General features: G+C 51.8%; 1 protein-coding gene across 1 annotated transcript in view; it reads left to right on the top strand.

Annotated features, from left to right (window-relative positions):
• Window positions 1-14,572, top strand: part of LOC139279406 (interleukin-6 receptor subunit beta-like) — a 213,616-nt gene that overhangs the window by 57,686 nt on the left and 141,358 nt on the right. Inside the window, exons 10-11 of the mRNA XM_070898516.1 lie at window positions 277-465; window positions 9,729-9,830. Of these exons, the coding sequence (XP_070754617.1) occupies window positions 277-465; window positions 9,729-9,830 (291 nt within the window). The remainder of the gene's footprint in view (window positions 1-276; window positions 466-9,728; window positions 9,831-14,572) is intronic.

Raw genomic sequence — 14,572 nt, 5'->3', positions numbered from 1 at the left:
GAAGGGAAAGATTGGGAAGCACGGAGGAGGGAGTGGGAGAGGATGAGGGGGATGGAGGAAAAGGGGAAATTGGGGAGTGGAGGTGGTAGGTGAGGGAGAGGACGAGGGGGAAGGAGGGAAAGGGGGAGTGGGGGGGGAGGGGAGGAAGGGAGAGGGAGAGGATGAGGGGAATGGAGGAAAAAGAGTAGGGTGGGGAGTGGAGGGAGGGGAGTGTCTCTTATGTGAATTGTTTTTTCAGCATCTCTGATGAGTGAATTATTTTTCCTTCTATTTCAGCCTTTCCTGCCCTTTCCCTAAATGTGTCGATCACTCCGATGAGTGAGTATAGTCTCCGAATCGAGTGGTCTGTCCCCAGAGTCCCAGTGATTGGCTACGTGATAGAATGGTGTGAAATGGCGGTAGGATTTTCCTATGAAATCAGCTGGAAGAAAGAGTCGCCCCAGAGCAGTGGTTCCGTGCTCCGAGGTAGGAAGCAAGTCTCCAGAATGGTATAATAACCATCATCATCATAGGCAGTCCCTCGAAGTGAGGATTACTTGCGTCCACGCCAAAAAGGGATGAGTTCACAGGTGTTTCAATGAAGGACCTAATATTCCGGATCCTGAACTACATCCTGAAGGGTGGAAGATGCCTGATCGTGGATTTTTTTAACGTGTGGTGACCGTTGCACACCAGCCACCACACGGGCTTGACAGAGCTAGGTCTTGGTCCAGGGGCAAGGGTTAACCAGGACGACTGGAGACCTGATCTGCTGCACGATCCTAATGCGCACACATATCACAGTGTGGGCTGGCCCGTGCTGCCCCTGGGCCCTCGCCTCTTCTGGGCCCCGAACTCACACATCTCCTGTGCCCCAGTCACTTCCCTCTACAAACTCTTGTTGCTCCTTCGCCCCTCCTGCTGTGCCTGCCCGCAGCCGTCGCCCTCCTGCAGCAGCACGTGCTTCTCCCTGCAGTGGTATGCCACCGCACGCTGCTCCCTCCAATGGCCCCGTCCTGCTGATGGTCTTGCAGACCGGGACCGCGCTGATTTCCGGATAGAATAATACAGCATTGAAGGAGGCCAGTCGGTCTAGCATGTCTGTGTTGGAGCTTTGAGAGAGCAATCCAGTGACAGGAGTCCCACTCCCCGGGTCTGTCTCCATAACTCTGTAAAATTTACATCTTCAGGCAGTGTATTCCAGATAATACAACTCGCTGAGTAAAACAGATTCTCGTCTCCCCCTCCCTTTTTTTGCCAACTATCTTCAATCTGTGTCCCTCTGGTTACTGACCCTCCTGCTAATGCAAACAGTTTCTTGCCATCTATTCTATCAAAAAGCCTCATACCTTTGAACACCTCTATCAAATCTCCTCGAAACCTTCTCTGCTCGAAGGAGAACAACGCCAGCTTCTCCAATCTCTCCACATAACAGAAGCCCCACCCTTTCTTTGGCTATCCTTTTACTATTTATACATTTACAAAAGACTTTTGGGTACCCACTAATCTATTCTCATATTCACTCTTTGCCCCTTTTATACCCTTTCATATTCCCTCTGTACTTCCTGTGTTCAGCTTGGTTCTCGACTGTGTTATCAGTCTGGCATTTATCATAAGCCTCCTTTTACTGTTTCAGTTTAAGCTCAATACCTTTAGTCATCCAGGGAGCGCTAGCTTTGAATGCCGTTCCTTTCCCCCTCACAGGAATACCTGAACTAACTCCTTTTTGAAGAATCCCAGTGCTGGTTTACTGTTTTACACGGCCACCTGGACCAGATCCTTTTTCAACTCACTGACATGAGTTGTCTAATGTGTGAATTAAATCATTCCTTTTCACTGGGAAAAGAGGCGAGATGAGGAGAATTTGTTTTACACAGTGAGTTGTTGTGATCTGGAATGCATTGCTTACAAGGGTGGTGGAAGCCTCAAATCTGCCACCAAGCTCATGGTCTACAGGGCTGTAGTAATACCCGCCCTCCTGTATGACTCAGAGACATGGGACCATGTACAAGAGACACCTCAAGTCGCTGGAGAAATACCACCAACGATGTCTCGGCAAGATCCTGAAAATCTCCTGAGAGGACAGATGCACCAACGTTAGGGTCCTCGACCAGGCCAATATCCCCAGCATTGAACACACTTGACCAGCTCCGCTGGGCAGGCCACATTGTTCACATGCCAGACACGAGACTCGCAAAGCAAGTGCTCTACTCAGAACTCCTTCACGGCAAACGAGCCAAAGGTGGGCAGAGGAAACATTACAAGGACACCCTCAAAGCGTCCCTGATAAAGTGCAACATCCTCACTGATACCTTGGAGACCCTGGCCAAAGACCGCCCTAAGTGGAGGAAGTGCATCTGGGAGGGCGCTGAGCACCTCGAGTCTCATCGCCGAGAGCGTGCAGAAATCAAGCGCAGGCAGCGGAAAGAGCGTGCGGCAAACCAGTCCCACCCACCCCTTCCCTCAACGACTATCTATCCCACCTGTGACAGGGACTGTGGTTCCCATATTGGACTGTTCAGCCACCTAAGGACTCATGTTTAGAGTAGAAGCAAGTCTTTCTCGATTCCGAGGGACTGCCTATGATGATGGATGATGATGGTGGAAGCAGATTCAACAAAACATTTCAAAACGGGAGTAGGATAAATGTTTGTGGGAGAGACAATTGCCGGGCTGTGGGGAAAGAGCAGGGGGAGTGGGACTGATTGGATCGCTCTTTCACAGAGCCGGCACAAGCTTGATGGGGCAACCTTCTGTCTTGTATCATTCTATGGTTCTATAAAACCTCCTGATGTATCATTCGTTTTAGTTCTGTCAGGGTTCACCAGTTTTGTAATAACCTCATTTAATCGCCACCGTATAGAACACTTTGAGGGATGTTGTTGGTGTTATATATGTAAACCTGTAACTACCATGTCTAAGCACCAGAGGGCTCATCCCCTGGAGTCCCACGGGATCCCACAATCCTTTGGGAGCACCTGTATATAAGGAGGCCTCACAGGCTGGAGAAGCACTCTGAGATCTGTAATAAAGGACTACGGTCACACCTTATTTTGAGCTTGCAGTATCTAGTCTGACTCTTTATTCAAGACTTAACAACTGTCGACGAGAAAGAAATGGTGAACCCCACCGCAACAATGCAGAGAAACGTGGGCATCCTGGAGAAATTTTCGGAGGGAGATGATTGGGAAACCTTCATGGAGCGACTCGACCAATATTTTGTGGCCAATGAGCTGGAAGGAGAAGCAGACGTTGCCAAACAAAGGGCGATCCTCCTCACCGTTTGCAGGGCACCAACGTATGGCCTCATGAAAAATCTGCTCGCTCTAGCGAAACCCACAGACAAGTCGTACGATGAGTTGTGCACACTGGTCCGAGAGCATCTAAACCCGAAGGAAAGTGTTCCGATGGCGAGGTATCGGTCCTACACATACAAGAGGTCTGAAGGCCAGGAAGTGGCGACCTATGTCGCCGAGCTAAGGCGCCTTGCAGGCCATTGCGAATTTGAGGACATTTGGCGCACATGCTCAGGGACTTCTTTGTACTTGGCATTGGCCATGAAGTAATACTTCACAAACTTTTGACTATAGAGACCCCAACCTAGAGTAAAGCCATAGCAATAGCCCAGGCGTTTGTTGCCACCAGTGACAATACCAAACAAATTTCCCAGCACACGAGTGCTGCTGCAAGTACTGTGAACAAAGTAATGTTGTTTTCGAATTGAAATGTACAGGGCAGGACTTACATGCCTGCAGCTGCACATCCGCAGAATACTCAAAGTCCACCATCCAGGGTGGTGAATACAAAGCCTTGTTGGCGTTGCGGGGGTGATCATAGTTTCCATTCATTCCGCTTCAAAGGATACGATTGCAAGGGCTCTGGAACAATGGGACACCTCCAACGTATGTGCAGGCGAGCTGCAAACCCTGCTAATCCTGCAAACCACCATGCTGCAGAGGAGGACAGATCCACGGTGGATTACGACAAACCAGAGCCTCAGACCGAGGCATATGGGGTGCACACATTTACCACAAAGTGTCCCCCGATAATGCTGAAGGTTGAATTAAATGGACTCCCAGTGTCCATGGAGCTGGACACGGGCGCAAGCCAGTCCATAATGAGCAAAAAGACTTTCGATAAATTGTGGTGCAGCAAGGCTTCAAGGCTAGTCCTGACCCCCATTCGTGCTAAACTGAGAACGTACACAAAGGAACTGATTCCCATAATCAGCAGTGCTACCGTAAAAGTCTCGTATGATGGAGCGATGCATGAGTTACCACTCTGGGTGGTACCGGGCGATGGCCCCACGCTGTTCAACAGGAACCTGCTGGGAAAGATACGTTGGAACTGGGACGGCGTCCGAGCGCTTTCGTCCGTTGACGACACCTCATGTGCCCAGGTCCGAAACAAGTTCCCCTCACTGTTCGAACCAGGCATCAGGAAGTTCCAAGGAGCAAAAGTGCAGATCCATTTGATTCCGGGGGCATAATCCATCCATCACAAGGCGAGAGCGGTACCTTACATGGTGAGTGAGTGGCTGGAGATCGAGCCGGACAGGCTGCAACAAGAGAGCATCATTTCGCCGATCGAATTCAATGAGTGGGCCAGTCCGATTATTCCAGTCCTCAAGGGAGATGGCACCGTCAGAATCTGTGGTGATTACAAAGTAACTATCAATCATTTTTCACTGCAGGATCAGTACCCGCTAACGAAGGCAGACGACCTATTTGCGACACTGGCGGGAGGGAAAACATTCACGAAGCTGGACTTAACCTCGGCCTACATGACGCAGGAGCTGGAGGAATCATCAAAAGGCCTCACCTGCATCAACACGCCCAACAGATGCCCGTTTGGGATTCGATCGGCCGCGGCGATATTCCAGAGGAACATGGAAAGCTTGCTGAAGTTGGTTCCGCACACCATGGTCTTCCAGGGCGACATCTTGGTTATGGTCAGGACACCGTTGAGCACCTGCAGGACCTGGAGGAGGTTCTTAGTTGGCTTAATCGTGTGGGGCTCAGGCTAAAACGCTCGAAGTGCATTTTCCTGGCGCCTGAAGTGGAGTTCCTGGGAAGAAGAATCGTGGCGGATGGCATCAGGCCCACCGATTTCGAAGACGGAGGCAATCAAGAACGCACCAAGACCACAGAACGTGATGTAGCTGCGATCGTTTCTTGAACTCCTGAACTATTTTGGTAACTTATTACCGGGTCTTAGCACATTGTTAGAACCCCTGCATTCTTTACTGCGGAAAGGAGATGAATGGGTATGGGGTAAAAGCCAAGAAAATGCCTTTGAGAAAGCTAGGAAACTGTTACGTTCAAACAAATTGCTTGTGTTGTACGATCCACGTAAGCATTTGGTACTAGCATGTGATGCGTCGCCATATGGGGTCGGGTGTGTTTTGCAACAAGCTAATGAATTTTAGAAATTGCAACCGGTTGCTTATGCATCCAGAAGTCTGTCTAAGGCTGAGAGGGCATACAGTATGATAGAAAAAGAAGCATTAGCGTGTGTTTACGGGGTAAAGAAAATACCTGTTCGGGCTCAAATTTGAATTGGAAACCGACCATATCCCTCTTTTCTGAAAGCAAGGGGATAAATACGGATGCATCGGCCCGCATCCAGAGATGGGCGCTCACATTGTTCGCATACAACTATGCCATCCGCCACTGGCCAGGCACAGAAAACTGTGCCGATACTCTCAGCAGGCTGCCATTGCCCACCACAGGGGTGGAGATGGCACAGCCCGCGGATTTAGTCATGGTAATGGAAGCATTCAAGAGTGAGCAATCACCTGTTACCGCCCGACAGATTAGAACCTGGACGAGCCAGGACTCCTTACTGTCCTTAGTAAAAAATTGTGTGCTCCACGGGAGCTGGTCCAGTGTCCCGTTAGAGATGCAGGAAGAAATAAAGCCGTACCAGCGGCGCAAAGATGAAATGTCTTTCCAGGCAAACTGCCTCCTATGGGGAAATCGGGTAGTGGTGCCAAAAAAGGGCAGGGACACTTTCATTAGTGATCTCCACAGTACCCACCCAGGCATCGTAATGATGAAAGCAATAGCCCGATATCATGTGTGGTGGCCCATTATCGATGCAGACTTTGAGTCCTGCGTGCACAAATGTAATACATGTTCACAGTTAAGCAATGCACCCAGGGAGCACCACTAAGTTTATGGTCCTGGCCCTCCAAACCGTGGTCTAGGGTCCATGTCGACTATGCAGGCCCATTCTTGGAAAAAATGATCTTAGTGGTTGTAGATGCGTACTCCAAATGGATTGCATGTGTGATAATGTCGGCAAGCACGTCCGCTGCCACCATTGAAAGCCTACGGGCCATGTTTGCTACGTACGGCTTGCCTGATGTTCTTGTAAGTGACAATGGGCCGTACTTTACCAGTGCCGAGTTCAATGAGTTCATGACCCGCAATGGGCTCAAACATGTCACATCTGCCCCATTTAAATCAGCGTCCAACGGTCAGGCAGAACAAGCAGTTCAAACAATCAAGCACAGCTTGAAAAGGGTAACTGAACGCTCACTGCAGACTCGCTTATCCCGAGTCCTGCTCAGTTACCGCACAAGACCCCACTCGCTCACTGGGGTCCCTCCCGCTGAACTGCTCATGAAAAGGGCACTTAAGACAAGGCTCTCGTTAGTCCACCCTGATCTCCACGATCAGGTATAGAGCAGGCGGCTTCAACAAAGTACATATCATGATCGCGCAAATTGAGATAAATGATCCTGTATTTGTGTTGAACTATGGACAAGGTCCTAAGTGGCTTCCTGGCATTGTTTTGGCCAAAGAGGGGAGTAGGGTGTTTGTGGTCAATCTTTCAAATGAACTCACCTGCAGGAAACACTTGGACCAAACCAAACTCAGATTCACGGACTATCCAGAATGACCCACAATAAACTCCACCTTTCTCAACCCTCCTACACACATACAAGTGGCAACCGACCTAGTGGTTGACCACGAAGCAGAACCCATCACCCGCAGCAGCCCAGCAGGACTCACCATGCCCAGCAAGGGCCCAACAAACAACTCAACAAAACCAGCATTTGCACTGAGACGATCAACCAGGGAAAGGAAGGCCCTAGATCGACTCACATTGTAAATAGTTACACTGTTGACTTTGGAGGGGGGGGGGGGTGTAGTTGTTAAGTCTTGAATAAAGAATCAGACTAGCTACTATAAGCTCAAAGTAAGGTGTGACTGTAATCCTTTATTACAGATCTCAGAGTGGCTCTCCAGCCTGTGAGGCCTCCTTATATACAGGTGCTCCCAAGGGATTGTGGGATCCCTTGGAACTCCAGGGGATGAGCCCTCTGGTGGTTAGACATGGTATTTACAGGTTTACATACATAACAGTTAGGGTCAGTGAATTTCTGCTTCACTGGAGCCTCTTGAACTGAATAAAAGATTCAGTGAAACCAGGTAACTGGAGGTTTAACATCAGTTTAACATCAGTCTTGGAGAAGGTACTCGAATCTTTTACAATAGAGTGGCTCAGCATTTGAATAAATATGAACTGATCCGGGAGTGTCAGCATGGCTTTGTTACAGGAGGTCATGTCTGACTAATTTAGCTGAATTATTTGAGTAAATCACTAATAAGGTCGTTAAGTGTCAATGGATGTTGTCTATATGGATTTGCAGAAGGCATTTGATTAAGTTCCACACAAGAGATTATCAGCAAAAATGAGGTTCATGGAATTAGAGGCAACCTTGTGACATGGGCTGGTAATTGGTGGGAAGGTCGGAGACTGAGAATGGGATAGAGGGAATGTGCTCCGATTGGCGAGACAAGTGGTATTTCCCGGGATCTGTACCGGGGGTACAGCCTTTCACTATATTTATCAAGGACTGAAAGAAGAAAGTTTGCTGATGGCACCAGGTTAGGAGGAACAGTAAGTGGTGTAGATGGGATCAGAAAGTTACTGAAGGACATTGATTGATGAAGTGAGTGGGTAACACTGTGGCAGATGGAATTCAATATGGGGAAGTGTGAGATCATCCACATTGGATCCGAGAAGCATAGATCAGAATATTTCCTTAATGGTGAGAAACATGAGTGTCCATGTAGGGAATCACTGTAAGCCAGTGGACAGGTACAACAAAATGATTTAAATGCCCAATGGAATGGCCTTTATCTCAGGAGGGCTGGAATACAAGGAGGGGGGGGCGGGGGGGGGGGTGAGAGTTATATTTGTTATAAAAAGCTCTGGTCAGACCCGTCTGCACACTGTTCAATCCTGGGCCCCGCCCCTCAGGAAGGATATATTGGCCTCGGAGTGGGAGCAATGCAGATTCCCCAGAATGATATCGGGGCTAAAAGGGTCCAGTTATGAGGGCAGGCTGCATAGACACGGCTTGTATTCCCTTGGATTGAGAAGATTGAGGGGTGATCTAATCGAGGGGAAATTGGTGAAGGGCAAGTGCCACCCAAAGGACTGCCGATGGCCGGCGAGATACCTGATGGTTCTCTGGGCGGGGTTTTCGGCAAAAAGGTCCTTGAAAGGGCGGCCGGTGGCAAAAGAGGGACTTACTCTTCCAATCTGGGCGGCAGCAGGCGGGAGCTCCCAACCTCGGCGGCAGAGATACTTGCCACCAAAGTGCCACCGAGGATGGAGTCGGGCGCACGGAGGGTCGACGAGCTAAAAATAAAAAGCATTAAAAAAAAACATCGGAACAGCTTCAGGGGACTCCATCAAGGTAAGTCGCTGTGAAGAAAATGTTTAAAAATTGTTTACTAACCTTTTTTTCATCTTTTCATACTCACTGTCGGTGACAGACCAGCCTCCAGCCAACGGTCCACCCCCGTTCTCCCACCGACTCCCGCGCGCATCAATCTGGCATCTTGGTGGGCGGGAGTCCACTTACACCACTTAGCCATCCGCTGACATCAGTGGACGGTTCCCGGCAGCTCTCCCCTCCCACCCGCTCCAGACCAAGTGGTAACTTGCACTGGGCCCAACTCAAGGAGGAATGTCGGCCGCAGTGGGCGGTAAGGCCATCAATTTCCAACCCGAGGTGTTTAAGACGAGTAAAGGAGTTGGTAGGGTGGATATGGAGAAACTATTTCCTCTGGTGAGAGAGTCCAGGACAAAGGGGGCGTGACCTTACAATTAGAGCCCGGCCGTTCAGGAGTGATGTCAGAAAAGGTAGTGACAATCTGGAACTCTTGCCCCCAACAGGCTGTGACTGCTGGGGTCAATAGAGCATTCAGCACTGAGATAGTTAGATGTTTTTTGATCTGGGTATCGGGATATGGAGCCAAGGCGAGAAAGTGAAGTTGAGGTGCCGATCAGCCGTGATTTAATGGAATGGCGGAGCAGGCCCGAGTGGCTGAGTGGTTACTTCCTGTTCCAAATATTCCCGTCAATGCAAATTCTTCTGTTCCTTAAATCAGACTGAGAGAAACTGCACAAAGATTATTTCAGCATCAACATTGGTGCTTTAACTCGTTAGGAGGGGATGCGAGTCCAATTCAGAAAGAACAGGTTATTGCTCGCTGGCTCTCTCTTGCTCCCCATCTCCGACTGTAGTCAAGGCCACCAGTGAAGAGAGTGGGGCTGCACTATCAGAGGGTGTGCCCAGCGGATAGCTGGTGCAGCCTGTGGGTCCATTTCAAGCCCTGAATGGGCCAGTATTGTATGCTGCCATTGATCAATTAGTTCTGATACATACTTTAACTGACTGCTAGTACATCAATAAAGCCTTGTGCACATGCCTTTCACCCCTGCAGAGAATATCGAGCCCATGAAACGCTATGCCATTTCCATCTACCCTCTGCATTGGAAGGGACGCAGCCTTCCAGTTTCTACTGAAGCATACTCCAGGCAAGGAGGTACGTGAGTCGCTAACATTTCCCGTGTTCATTTCTCCATCTCTCACACTTGGGCTCCGTGATCAGGGTGTCACTGCATTGCTTCCTGTGATGCCTCAAACCGCGGACTAATTCCACACTGTGGGCATAGTGTGAGCAGGGTGAAGCGGGGCCCAGGGTCACAGCAGGGTGAATCCGGGCCCAGGGTCACAGCAGGGTGAATCCGGGCCCAGGCCCACAGCAGGGTGAATCCAGGCCCAGGCCCACAGCAGGGTGAATCCAGGCCCAGGGTCACAGCAGGGTGAATCCGGGCCCAGGCCCACAGCAGGGTGAAGCGGGGCCCAGGGTCACAGCAGGGTGAAGCGGGGCCCAGGGTCACAGCAGGGTGAATCCGGGCCCAGGGTCACAGCAGGGTGAATCCGGGCCCAGGGTCACAGCAGGGTGAATCCAGGCCCAGGGTCACAGCAGGGTGAATCCGGGCCCAGGCCCACAGTAGGGTGAAGCGGGGCAGGGTCACAGCAGGGTGAATCCAGGCCCAGGCCCACAGCAGGGTGAATCCGGGTCCAGGCCCACAGCAGGGTGAATCCGGGTCCAGGCCCACAGCAGGGTGAAGCGGCCCAGGCCCACAGCAGGGTAAATCCGGATCCAGGCCCACAGCAGGGTGAAGCGGGGCAGGCCCACAGCAGGGTGAATCTGGGCCCAAGCCCACAGCAGGGTGAATCCGGGCCCAGGCCCACAGCAGGGTGAATCTGGGCCCAAGCCCACAGCAGGGTGAATCCGGGCCCAGGCCCACAGTAGGGTGAAGCGGGGCCCAGGCCCACAGCAGGGTGAAGCGGGGCTGGGTCACAGCAGGGTGAATCCGGGCCCAGGCCCACAGCAGGGTGAATCCGGGCCCAGGCCCACAGTAGGGTGAAGCGGGGCTGGGTCACAGCAGGGTGAAGCGGGGCTGGGTCACAGCAGGGTGAATCCGGGCCCAGGCCCACAGCAGGGTGAAGCGGGGCAGAGTCACAGCAGGGTGAATCCGGGCCCAGGCCCACAGCAGGGTGAATCCGGGCCCAGGCCCACAGTAGGGTGAAGCAGGGCCCAGGCCCACAGCAGGGTGAATCCGGGCCCAAGGCCCACAGCAGGGTGAATCCGGGCCCAGGCCCACAGCAGGGTGAATCCGGGCCCAGGCCCACAGTAGGTGAAGCGGGGCCCAGGCCCACAGCAGGGTGAATCCGGGCCCAGGCCCACAGTAGGTGAAGCGGGGCCCAGGCCCACAGCAGGGTGAATCCGGGCCCAGGCCCACATCAGGGTGAATCCGGGCCCAGGCCCACAGTAGGGTGAAGCGGGGCAGGGTCACAGCAGGGTGAATCCGGGCCCAGGCCCACAGCAGGGTGAAGCGGGGCAGGGTCACAGCAGGGTGAATCCGGGCCCAGGGTCACAGCAGGGTGAAGCGGGGCAGGGTCACAGCAGGGTGAATCCGGGCCCAGGCCCACAGCAGGGTGAAGCGGGGCAGAGTCACAGCAGGGTGAATCCGGGCCCAGGCCCACAGCAGGGTGAAGCGGGGCAGAGTCACAGCAGGGTGAATCCGGGCCCAGGGTCACAGCAGGGTGAATCCGGGCCCAGGGTCACAGCAGGGTGAAGCGGGGCAGGGTCACAGCAGGGTGAATCCGGGCCCAGGCCCACAGCAGGGTGAATCCGGGCCCAGGCCCACAGTAGGTGAAGCGAGGCCCAGGCCCACAGCAGGGTGAATCCGGGCCCAGGCCCACAGTAGGTGAAGCGGGGCCCAGGCCCACAGCAGGGTGAATCCGGGCCCAGGCCCACATCAGGGTGAATCCGGGCCCAGGCCCACAGCAGGGTGAAGCGGGGCAGGGTCACAGCAGGGTGAATCCGGGCCCAGGCCCACAGCAGGGTGAATCCGGGCCCAGGCTCACAGTAGGGTGAATTCGGGCCCAGGGTCACAGCAGGGTGAAGCGGGGCCCAGGCCCACAGTAGGGTGAATTCGGGCCCAGGGTCACAGCAGGGTGAAACGGGGCAGGGTCAGTCTCACATGGATTGGAGCGGGCACTGGGCACAGGGGCTTCGAATCCGAGCATCATAGAAACTTACAGCACAGAAAGAGGCCTTCCGGCCCCTCATGCCTGCGCTGGCCCTTTGAAAGCGATGGTGCTCAGTCCCACATCCCCGCTGTTTGTCTGTAACCCTGTCAGCTCCTCATCCTCGAGCACCTGTCCAAATCAGTTTTGAAACTATTGATGGGATCAGCTTCCAGCACCTTCTCAGGTGGAATGTTCCCGATCCCGACAACTCTGAGTGAAAACATTTCTCCCCCTCTCCCCTCTCGATCCTTTGCCATTGATTTTAAATCTCTGACCTCTGATTATTGACCCACTCGCCAGAGGGAATAGTCTTTCTCGATCTACTCTATCAAACATCTGATCATCGTGAAAACCTCTATTAGGTCACCTCTTAACCTGCTCTGTTCCAAGCAGAACATTCCTAACTTTTCCAACCTCCCCTCATAACTGAATCCCTCATCCCTGGGAACATCCTGGTAAACCCCGCTGTGCCCTTTCTGAGGTCTTTCCGTCTTTCCTGAAGTGTGGTGCCCAGAATTGTCCTCAATACTCCAGCTGAGGCCGAACCAGTGATTTATAAAGTTCCAGCCTGATCACTTTGGTTTTATATTCTATTCCTCCATTTATAAACACAAGTAACCCATATATTTTCTTAACCACCTTATCAACTTGCCGTGCCACTTTTAAGGATGTGTGTACATGGACACCAAGGACTCTCTGCTCATTTACACTTTTCACAATGGTGCCATTTATAGTATCTTGTCTTTCCATATTAGTCCTCCCAAAGTGCATCGCTTCACACTGCTCCACATTGAACTCTGCCTGCCACCTGTGAACCACCTGATGCTCCATCAGTGTGGGGTGCAGTGGATCAAGGCACAGGAACAGCAGCAGCCCATGTTCTCAGTGCGAAACTCCAGCCAAAGTGTTCTCCAGACCATAGCCAGGGCCAAATGGGAAACCGATCCCACCCAACACTCACCTGTCAAACGTCCCAACCCCACATCTACTGAACCAGACTCCTCTGTGCCCTTCCACTATCCCCTCAGCTCCACTCCCCTCCTCACCACTCGCCTCAGTGACCTCGCCACTCCACCTCCCCTCCTCTCATCTCTCATCAGTGACCCCTCCTCTCCATTCACAACCCCTCCACTCTCCTCTCCTCCTCTCTTTACCTATTCTCTCCCTTCGCCTCATCTACTTTCTTCTCCACTGCCCTCCTCGTTGCTCCCCTCCACTCCACATTCCTCCCATCCCCTCCTCTCCCCTCCCTGCTCTCCCCTCCCCTCCACTGCCCTACTCCTCCCCTCCCCTCCCCTCCACACACCCTTCAATCTTAGCTTCTACTCTCCTACTCACCCATTCCCCTCACTTTGCCCCTTCCATTATCCAAACCCTCTCCACCCATCGCTGCCCCCCCCACCCCGCCCAGCATACCATCTCTCCCTCTCATCTTCAGAACAGTCCTCCCCTCTCCCCTTGCCTCCACTTCACATTCTCTCGATCCCATCCCTCCTTCTCCCCATCCCTTTTCTATCACCCGTTATCTCCCCTCTGCCTCTTCCCCCTCCCCTCCGCTTCCTTCCCATCAACACCTCCCACCACTCCTCTCTCCATCGGCACTCACTTCCTCCCCTCCCCATTCCTCCTCTCATCTCCTCTCCTATCTCCTCCATCTCCCTTACCCTGCCCCTCCCTCTCCCCTCCTCTCTCTCATCCTGGCCCTCATTCTCTACCTCTGCCTCCCACCCCTCCCCTACTCGCCCCTACTCTTCTGGTTCCCCTGTATCCACCCTGCTCATTACATCCTCAAAGAGCTCTAGCAATTTGTCAAACATGATTTCCCTTTCATAAAAGCATGCTGACTCTGGTTGACTGCATTATGATTTTCTAAACGCCCTGCTACTGCTTCCTTAATGATGAACTCCAGCATTTTCCCAATGACATGTTAGGCTAACTGGTCTATAGTTTCCTGCTTTCTGTCTCCCTCCTTTCTTAAATAGGGGTGTTACATTTGCGGTTTTCCAATCTGCTGGGACCGCCCCAGAATCCAGGGAATTTTGGTAGATTACAACCAATGCATTCACTATCGCTGCAATCCCTTCTTTTAAGACTCGAGATGCAGGCCATCAGGTCCAGGGGATTTGACCACCTTTCGTCCCATTATTTTACCGAGTACTTTTTCTCTAGTGATAGTGATTGTTTTAAATCCCCCCCCACCCCGAAAAGCCCCTTGATGATCAATTATTGGGATGCTTTTAGTGTCTTCTACCATGAAGTCCGATACAAAATATTTGTTCCAATATTCCACCATTTCCCTGTTCCCCATTATTAATTCCCCAGACTCATCCTCTAAGGGACCAACATTTACTTTAGTTACTCTCTTCCTTTTTATATACCTGTAGAAACTCTTACTGTCTGTTTTTATATTTTTTGCTAGTTTTACCCTCTTAAGTTATCTTCTCTCTCTATCATTTTTTTAGTTGTCCTTTGCTGGTTTCTAAGATTTCCCAATCCTCTGGCCTTCCACTGTTCTTTACAACATTGTATGCCTTTGTTTTCAATTTGATACCATCCTTTCAATATTTAAAAAAGGAGGCAGACAAAAAGCAGGAAACTATAGACCAGTTAGCCTAACATCTGTGGTTGGGAAAATGTTGGAGTCCATTATTAAAGAAGCAGTAGCAGTACATTTGGAAAAAG

This window comes from Pristiophorus japonicus, chromosome 14 (assembly GCF_044704955.1).
Source record: "Pristiophorus japonicus isolate sPriJap1 chromosome 14, sPriJap1.hap1, whole genome shotgun sequence".
NCBI lineage: Eukaryota > Metazoa > Chordata > Chondrichthyes > Pristiophoridae > Pristiophorus > Pristiophorus japonicus.
The sequence above is the reverse complement of the archived record's forward strand: the minus strand, read 5'-3'. Positions and strand labels throughout refer to the sequence as shown.